Genomic DNA, 10,000 nt, shown 5'->3' with positions numbered 1-10,000 from the left:
TCTCCCTACGTCTCTCTCATCCAGCAGGGCTCATATCTCCCTACGTCCATCTCATCCAGCAGGGCTCATACCTCCCTACGTCTCTCTTATCCAGCAGGGCTCATATCTCCCTACGACTCTCTTATCCAGCAGGGCTCATATCTCCCTACGTCTCTCTCATCCAGCAGGGCTCATATCTCCCTACGACTCTCTCATCCAGCAGGGCTCATATCTCCCTACATCCATCTCATCCAGCAGGGCTCATATCTCCCTACGTCTCTCTCATCCAGCAGGGCTCATATCTCCCTACAACTTTCTCATCCAGCAGGGCTCATATCTCCCTACGTCTCTCTCATCCAGCAGGGCTCATATCTCCCTACGTCTCTCTCATCCAGCAGGGCTCATATCTCCCTACGTCTCTCTTATCCAGCAGGGCTCATATCTCCCTACGTCTCTCTCATCCAGCAGGGCTCATATCTCCCTACGTCTCTCTCATCCAGCAGGGCTCATATCTCCCTACGACTCTCTCATCCAGCAGGGCTCATATCTCCCTACGACTCTCTCATCCAGCAGGGCTCATATCTCCCTACGTCTCTCTTATCCAGCAGGGCTCATATCTCCCTACGTCTCTCTCATCCAGCAGGGCTCATATCTCCCTACGTCTCTCTCATCCAGCAGGGCTCATATCTCCCTACGACTCTCTCATCCAGCAGGGCTCATATCTCCCTACGTCTCTCTCATCCAGCAGGGCTCATATCTCCCTACGACTCTCTCATCCAGCAGGGCTCATATCTCCCTACGACTCTCTCATCCAGCAGGGCTCATATCTCCCTACGTCTCTCTCATCCAGCAGGGCTCATATCTCCCTACGTCTCTCTTATCCAGCAGGGCTCATATCTCCCTACGTCTCTCTCATCCAGCAGGGCTCATATCTCCCTACGACTCTCTCATCCAGCAGGGCTCATATCTCCCTACATCCATCTCATCCAGCAGGGCTCATATCTCTCTACGTCTCTCTCATCCAGCAGGGCTCATATCTCCCTACGTCCATCTCATCCAGCAGGGCTCATACCTCACTACGTCTCTCTCATCCAGCAGGGCTCATATCTCCCTACGTCCATCTCATCCAGCAGGGCTCATATCTCCCTACGTCTCTCTCATCCAGCAGGGCTCATATCTCCCTACGTCTCTCTCATCCAGCAGGGCTCATATCTCCCTACGACTCTCTCATCCAGCAGGGCTCATATCTCCCTACGTCTCTCTCATCCAGCAGGGCTCATATCTCCCTACGTCTCTCTCATCCAGCAGGGCTCATATCTCCCTACGTATCTCTTATCCAGCAGGGCTCATATCTCCCTACGTCTCTCTCATCCAGCAGGGCTCATATCTCCCTACGTCTCTCTCATCCAGCAGGGCTCATATCTCCCTACGTATCTCTTATCCAGCAGGGCTCATATCTCCCTACGTCTCTCTTATCCAGCAGGGCTCATATCTCCCTACGTCTCTCTCATCCAGCAGGGCTCATATCTCCCTACGTCTCTCTCATCCAGCAGGGCTCATATCTCCCTACGTCTCTCTTATCCAGCAGGGCTCATATCTCCCTACGTCTCTCTCATCCAGCAGGGCTCATATCTCCCTACGTCTCTCTTATCCAGCAGGGCTCATATCTCCCTACGTCTCTCTCATCCAGCAGGGCTCATATCTCCCTACGACTCTCTCATCCAGCAGGGCTCATATCTCCCTACGTCCATCTCATCCAGCAGGGCTCATATCTCCCTACGTCTCTCTCATCCAGCAGGGCTCATATCTCCCTACGTCCATCTCATCCAGCAGGGCTCATACCTCACTACGTCTCTCTCATCCAGCAGGGCTCATATCTCCCTACGTCCATCTCATCCAGCAGGGCTCATATCTCCCTACGTCTCTCTCATCCAGCAGGGCTCATATCTCCCTACGTCTCTCTCATCCAGCAGGGCTCATATCTCCCTACGACTCTCTCATCCAGCAGGGCTCATATCTCCCTACGTCTCTCTCATCCAGCAGGGCTCATATCTCCCTACGTCTCTCATCCAGCAGGGCTCATATCTCCCTACGTATCTCTCATCCAGCAGGGCTCATATCTCCCTACGTATCTCTTATCCAGCAGGGCTCATATCTCCCTACGTCTCTCTTATCCAGCAGGGCTCATATCTCCCTACGTCTCTCTCATCCAGCAGGGCTCATATCTCCCTACGTCTCTCTCATCCAGCAGGGCTCATATCTCCCTACATCCATCTCATCCAGCAGGGCTCATATCTCCCTACGTCTCTCTCATCCAGCAGGGCTCATATCTCCCTACGTCTCTCTCATCCAGCAGGGCTCATATCTCCCTACGTCTCTCTCATCCAGCAGGGCTCATATCTCCCTACATCTCTCTCATCCAGCAGGGCTCATACCTCCCTACGTCTCTCTTATCCAGCAGGGCTCATATCTCCCTACGTCTCTCTCATCCAGCAGGGCTCATACCTCCCTACGTCTCTCTCATCCAGAGGGGCTCATACCTCCCTACGTCTCTCTTATCCAGCAGGGCTCATATCTCCCTACGTCTCTCTCATCCAGCAGGGCTCATACCTCCCTACGTCTCTCTTATCCAGCAGGGCTCATATCTCCCTACGTCTCTCTCATCCAGCAGGGCTCATATCTCCCTACCGTCCGTCTGCCGTGGTCACACACTGTCCTCTGCTGAGCAACACTAGAACTTCCTGTTGGCCACCGGAGAAGGAGGTTTAAAACACAGTTGTACAACACTGTGCACATTTTAGCATTCGTGTAGAAGTCGTGCAAAAATCTGTTTTACCGGTTGTGTCCGTTTCATTTTCAGATGCCATTTCCAAAACACTACATACTAGTAACGTGTTGAGATACTGTATCACAGCTGCAGTATTTCAGACTGATGTTGGCGTGAGTGCAACTGAGTGTGTACTGTGCATTGCTGGGTTTTGCTAGAATCGAATGTGGACTATGATATTATGGGATGTAGTTATTCTCTCTGCGCTTCAACCACTTCATGCTGTGTCTAAAATTATCTTTTTTTATGCCCCTTCCCCTTCACTCAATTGGACCATTCTGGGTTGTACCAAGACAGAGAAAACTGTCATCTGTGTACTGTGAGCTCTGTCCGCCATTATCTGTGATACACCACACGCATGCACACACACATGCACGCATGCGCACACACACAAGCACACACACACACAAACACACACACTTTGGATACACATCCCTCCCAGAAAGTGCATCTTTTTCTCTTTCATCTGTTATTCATATATTAGCCTACTGTAATGTGTTAATTCGTGTCACTTGCTGTTTGATATTGTGTTAATCTGGATAGATTACCTCATGTCTCAAAAGCGGGGAAACAAAATTAGGTTTTTATAAAAATGTATCGGGATTAGATCGAGGAATCTATGTGGAATGATCCGTTATTGGATCCACAGCAGCTGGGGCCGAGCACGTGCTTTCCTCACAGACGAACGCTGCCTCTTTCCCGTGAAGAAACAGGTCAAGTGTACAACCACAACTCCACCACTAGGGGGCAACCCGAACCCACTACTAGCAGGCTCATCCGCAGCCCCGACGGTTTGGACAGACTGTACCCTGAGCGGTGTCCATCCACGGCACTGCAAAAGCATCACAATACGGGATTAAAACGTTGTAAATATGAAATGAGTCCGTCTAATGCTGGGTATAGAACCGAAACAGGAACAAGAATGTAGATGGGGGGACCATGATGGGGAAATGACAGAAAAACATCCTAAAAAACACTAATAATAACTTATTAATAAGTATAATAAATTTTATATTATAATTATTGTATATTAATATACATAATATTATATATCGTCACATTAAAGAAATTGCACACTATGTGGGCCTATATACAACTCAAAACAGAACAGAGTACTTTTCATCCTCTACAGAGGATCTGAGGCCGGCCAACGACTCGCTGCCTCCCTGCTGCTCTACAAACCCACGGGATGGTCTGAGGACAGGGCCGGCGCCTGGCTTAGACCCGTCCACATGCTCTCTGGCCTGGTGTGCGTGCGTGTAAAGAACACAGTGTCCTCCCCGGTGCCTGGACCACTGGACCAACACTTATTTAGAGAGAGTAGGGGGGGGGGGGGGGGGAGAGTTAGAGAAAAGAGGGAGAGAGAGAAAGAGAGAGAGAGAGAGAGGGAGAGAGAGAGAGAGAGAGAGAGAGGGAGAGAGAGAGTAGGGGCAGAGAGGGAGATCAGAGGCTTTTTAGAGATGGATGTTTCCCTAAGGAGGCAGCCTGCCTCTCTGCTGACCCGTCTCTCCCCAGATGTACCGGAGGAAGAAAGACCTTTCACCCTCTCTTTCTGCCTAGCTGGCTCTTTCCTCTCCTCTCTCTCTCTCTCTCTCTCTCTCTCTCTCTCACCCTCCCTCCCTCCTGTATCTCTTTCTTCCACTCTCTTTCTCTACTTTCTCCTCCTCTCTCTCTCAATCTCTCACTCTCTCTCCGGCGATCTCTTTCTTCTTTTCTTTCTCTCATTCTCTTCTTCTCCCTCTCTCCTGTTTCTCTCGTTCTCTCTCTCTCTCCCTCCCTCTCTCTCTCTCTCTCTCTCCGTCCATCCTACAATGAAAGCCTCAGTGGGGGTTCAAACTAAACAAATTAAACCTCAACCTTTTTCCTTTGCTTAAACTCTCTCTCTCTCACACACACACACACACACACACACACAGACACAATTCTCTTTCTCTCTCTCTCTCTCTCTCTCTCACACACGCACACACAATTCTCTCTCTCGCTCTCTCTCTCAAACACATACACACAATTCTCACTCTCTCTCTCTCTCTCTCTCTCTCTCTCTCTCTCTCACACACACACACACACAATTCTCACACACACGCACACACAATTCTCACACACACGCACACACAATTCTCACACACACGCACACACAATTCTTACTCTCTATCTCTCTCTCTCTCACACACACACACACACACACACAACACACACACACACACACACAATCCTCCCTCTCACACATAGATTCCCGTTAGCAGTGATGAGGCAGTGCCAGAGGGGCGCGTTGTGGTTGTTGTGTGTGATCAACCATCCAGACATCCACTAATGAGTTTTGACACTGAGGCCAGAGACGAGAGTCGCCGGACGCTTCAGCCCGTCCGCGTCACCACGACCCCCCCCCGCCCCCTACCACACACACACACACACCCTCCTCCCCCCCCATCCCTAACCCCCCCCCCCCCCCCCCCCCATCCCGAACCCAACCCTCACATCATCCTCCCCCATCCCGTCTGTCTCTCTCTCGCTCTCTCTCACGTTTCTCTCCAACACGCCTCCTCCAAACCCCCCCTCCCCTCACACACGCACACACAAGCACGCACACACACGCACACGCCTCCATCCTCGCCGGCCGGGTACAGACATCCACAGCCTCAGCAGTCAAACCCACACCACATCACCGGGCTCAGCCCCCCTCCCCTCTGTGTGTGTGTGTGTGTGTGAGTGTGTGTGTGAGCGAGCGAGCGAGCGTGCGAGCGAGCGCTCCAAGATAAATCCTGCCACTCCTCCTTTCTCCCTCTCTCTTTCTCTCTCTTTCTGCCACTCACACACACAAGCAGGACGCTCCATTCCAATCATCACTATCTTCCACACACACACACTCTTACTCACCCACTCACACACCCACCTAACCGAGCCTCTTGTGTAGAGACACTCAGTCCCGTCCAATCCGCTACTTTTTCCAGTGCTGTGGTGCTTTTGATATTTTGGGCATTATGGAGGACTACCACAAACCTGACCAGCAGACGCTGCAGGCGCTCAGGAACATCGCCAACCGTCTCCGGATCAACTCCATCAGGGCCACCACCGCGGCCGGCTGCGGGTGAGTCTCTGGGCGCAAACACACACACACACACACACATACACACACACACACACACACTCAGACAGACTAGTGAGTAGTGAGTAGTGATAACACTCATTCATTCAAATGTGCACATATGTATGTAGTATACACAATACACAAATGCATATAATTCACTTCTCTCTCTCTCTCTCTCACACACACACACACACACACACACACAAACACACAAGCACACACAGAAAGACAGGCAGACATACACATGCACAAAAGCAAAAGGGACAGCATGTTCTCTCTTTGTTCATGTGTGCCAGTGAGAATGAATGAATGAATGAATGAACGAACAAACAAACGAACCAGAGTTTTAGAGACTGATGCAGTTTTAAATACCTTTTCGGGGAGATGTGATGGAAACCAAAAATATAACTCACAATAAACACTAAACATTTAACATAAACTTTTTCGTTAACATTAAAAGAACAGATTTATTAGCGGACTGCGCCTAGCCTACATTGGGGACTCAAAAAAACTCAGTGATGGAGAGTTTGAATGAAAAACATTTTTACTGAATGTTTTATTTTTATTTTTATGTGACAAACTGAAAAACATACCATAATAAATATACGGCCATCTGTCGTTTTCTGTTTAGTTGAGGATACTGTGGCAGTCTGAGATAGGGAATGTTGATGTCAGGCGGATGCTGCTGTTACTGGGGAGGACCGGAGCTGCGCGCGCTGGTTCGATGGAGCGACTCTTGGCTCGCGCGCCTCTCCGTCGAAGAGGCTCGAGCTGTTTTGATGGAAGTGAGACGCGCACTCAACAGACGGCACTAAAAAGTTTCATAAAATAAGAATTACTGTAGGCTACTGATCAGCTGATCGTTTATGACTATATAGTGGCTTTTCAAATGTTTTAACAATTAACAGGAAACTTTTATCACACGGTTATTGGCCGGAGTGATGAATAAATCTATTAGGATAACTCAATTGTCTTCTCAAAGTCTCTAGAGAGCTAGTAGCCTACTGTAATGCTCTCGTTGACGAAAAACAGAAGAAAAAAAGGAGCGTCAGTTGAGATAATTGGATGCCAGGTGCACACTGCTGCACACTGCACCCGCACTTCTGTAGCCTAGGCTACGTTTATTCAATGAACACAGTTGGCTATTATTCATTGACCTATTTCATGTTTTGGCCATTCAGTTAATTGGACCGCATAGATCCAGATCCACCGTGGAATGCGTGCATGGTTGAAAGACTGTCGTTGTTGGCAAGTTTCCAGCATTATGTGACTTTTTTTTGTCGAACCACTGTTCGAGCAACAGACGATTAGGCACATTCGTTTGTATTATATAATTATCGTTGGGAGTTAGTTAGAGATGGGTGTAGGCAAATGGCGCCCTGTGACTGAATTTCATACAGCAAAATTAAGAGTGTGCGCATGTGAGAGTGTGTGTGTGTGTATGTGTGTGCGCGTGTGTGTGTGAACTCCTATTATAAACTCATCTCCTCTTTCCTCACAGACACCCCACGTCATGCTGCAGCGTGGCAGAGATCATGTCTGTGTTGTTCTTCCACACCATGAAGTACCGCCCTGAGGACCCCAAGAACTCCAACAATGACCGCTTCATTCTCTCCAAGGTTAGAGGTCGTCCATCCATCCATCCATCCGCATGGCTTAGGTTAGAGAAAGGCTATAAAATGGTTGAGTTTATGGTTGAGTACAGAACTATTGGCCGGTGTTGTTCTTTTTCATGAGGTTTGTGATATTTTTCAAAGGTCAGGACAAGATTTTTCATTACATTCCCACATGGCTGTGTAATAGTTCTATTTTGGTTGTGCCATGGTTATGTGGCATCAAGGTTAATATGTGGTTGTGCAATAGTTTTATTTTGGTTATGCCAATTATGTTGTGTTAATATGTGATTGTGTAATAGTTCTATTTTGGTTATGCCATGGTTATGTTGTGTTGTGGTTGTGTAATAGTTCTATGTTGGTTATGCCATGGTTATGTTGTGTTAATATGTGGTTGTGTAATAGTTCTATTGTAGTTATGCCAAGGTTATGTTGTGTTAATATGCGTTGAGTAATAGTTCTATGATGGTTATGCCATGGCTATGTTGTGTTGTATAATAGTTCTGTGTTGGTTATGCCATGGTTATGTAGTGTTGTGGTTGTGTAGTAGTTCTGTGTTGGTTCTGTCATGGTTATGTTGTGTTAATATGGTTGTGTGTCCCCAGGGTCACGCTGCCCCGGCTCTCTACTCCATGTGGACGGAGACGGGCTTCCTGAAGGAGAGCGATCTGCTCACCCTGTGCCAGGTTGAGTCCACCATGGAGGGCCACCCCACACCAGTGAGTGAACAACCCTCCCTTGCTATACTCTTCCATTTTAATCCTTTCACTCCAAACAGTCGACCTCGATCAGGACGACACAAGAATGTTAGCCCACTCCTGGCTGCTCACTTGCGGGGGGGGGGCGGGGGGGTACACACATACACACACACACACACACACACACAAACTGCTAGACTTGGGATGAATAAAGTGTTTGCTTGATTCTCTCTGCCATACCAGATGGACAGGGTTGGCACTGTTAGGATGACTATTTGGTTCCATTGGGCCAGGCGTATAAGGTATTTGAAAGACAAGTGTTTGAAAGTAATTGGAAGAATCCTGATCGATCCTGGTGTTGTGGTGTGTGTGTGTGTGTGTGTGTGTGTGTGTGTGTGTTTCAGAAGCAGCAGTTTGTGGATGTGGCTACCGGCTCCCTAGGACAGGGCCTGGGTGTGGCTTGCGGAATGGCCTACACTGGCAAGTACTTTGACAAGTCCAGGTAAGTTTTCACACACACACACACACACACACACACACACACACACACACACACACACACACACACACACACACACACACAAACACACACACACACACACCTACATTCGTTTAGGTAGCATAGTTTTGAAAGCTCAGTTGTTTAGACCAGCCTAAAACGTAGTATAAAGCTTTTGGGTAGTTAAAGCTGCTGTGTGTGACGTCTGCACCATCTTACACAGTGCACCTTTAACCTTGAAGCATTGTACTGCCTTTGTGGTGCATTGTGACGTTTCTGAGAGCCCTTTAGTGCCCAGTGAGGGTTTGTAAAGTCCTGTGAATGCGGAGTGGTTGCATGCTCTGCTCATTCGCTCGATTCTTCTGCTCTAATAACCACAGCCCCGGCAGCCATAACTCGGTTATTTTTAACATCCAGACGGATTTCATCTCGGTATTTTCTGTGCATTCAAACAGGCTTGCGTTTGAATTGTTCAGAACCATCCTGTTTTAATTCGTAACTCAGATTTAAATTTAGCCTCAGAACCGGTCGATCCGGAGAGAGCGTGCCTTAAACACTTTCACCGGACGACTTTGAAGAGGATGAGATTTTTTTTTAAATGGAGGGATTTTGTTGGGGGGCGGTAGCGGAGGAGATTAGTAGACGATTTGATTAAAAGATTAGGGTTTTATGGTTTCTGTTAGAGGCGGTGCTGGGATGAGGGTCGTACTAAGTGTGTGAGAGAGAGGGGTGTAATTCCCAGGTGGCTCACCAGCTACCCCCGTCACATTAAGGAAAGTGGACCTACCCGAGTGGAAAAGTGTCAGAGAGAATTATCTGGTGTCAGGCAGATTGATCTGTTAACTCTCTCTCACACACACACGCACACACACACACACACACAGACACACACACATGCACGCACATACACACACGCTATGCACGCACATACACACACGCTATGCACAAACATACTGTACACTTTCAGATGCGCACACACACACTCTAACCCCTCCCTCCCCCTATACACCCCCCCCCCCTCCCTCCCCCTATACACCCCCCCTCCCCCCCTCCCTCCCCCTATACACCCCCCCCTCCCCCCTCCCTCCCCCTGTACACCCCCCCCCCCCCCCCCCCCATAACCCCGCTCCCATACACACACACACACTCACACACCCTAACCCCGCCCCCTCTCCTGGCCAGTTACCGTGTGTACTGCCTGCTGGGCGATGGGGAGATGTCGGAGGGCGCGGTCTGGGAGGCCATGGCCTTCGCCTCCTACTACCAGCTGGACAACCTGGTGGCCGTGCTGGACGTGAA

At 49.1% G+C, this 10,000-nt stretch overlaps 1 protein-coding gene across 1 annotated transcript in view; it reads left to right on the top strand.

Moving 5' to 3' along the window:
- Positions 1-5,784: 5,784 nt before the first annotated feature.
- Positions 5,785-10,000, top strand: part of tkta (transketolase a) — a gene marked incomplete at both ends in the record, with an annotated part of 15,163 nt that continues 10,947 nt past the window's right edge. Inside the window, 5 exons of the mRNA XM_084445872.1 lie at positions 5,785-5,891; positions 7,393-7,510; positions 8,110-8,223; positions 8,607-8,704; positions 9,884-10,000. The exon at positions 9,884-10,000 is cut by the window's right edge and continues 75 nt beyond it. Coding sequence (XP_084301998.1) covers positions 5,785-5,891; positions 7,393-7,510; positions 8,110-8,223; positions 8,607-8,704; positions 9,884-10,000 — 554 coding nt within the window. The remainder of the gene's footprint in view (positions 5,892-7,392; positions 7,511-8,109; positions 8,224-8,606; positions 8,705-9,883) is intronic.

The sequence above is a fragment of the Borostomias antarcticus genome (assembly GCF_949987555.1).
Source record: "Borostomias antarcticus genome assembly, chromosome: 11".
NCBI classification, from domain to species: Eukaryota; Metazoa; Chordata; class Actinopteri; order Stomiiformes; family Stomiidae; genus Borostomias; species Borostomias antarcticus.
This window is presented reverse-complemented; position numbering and strand designations above follow the sequence as displayed.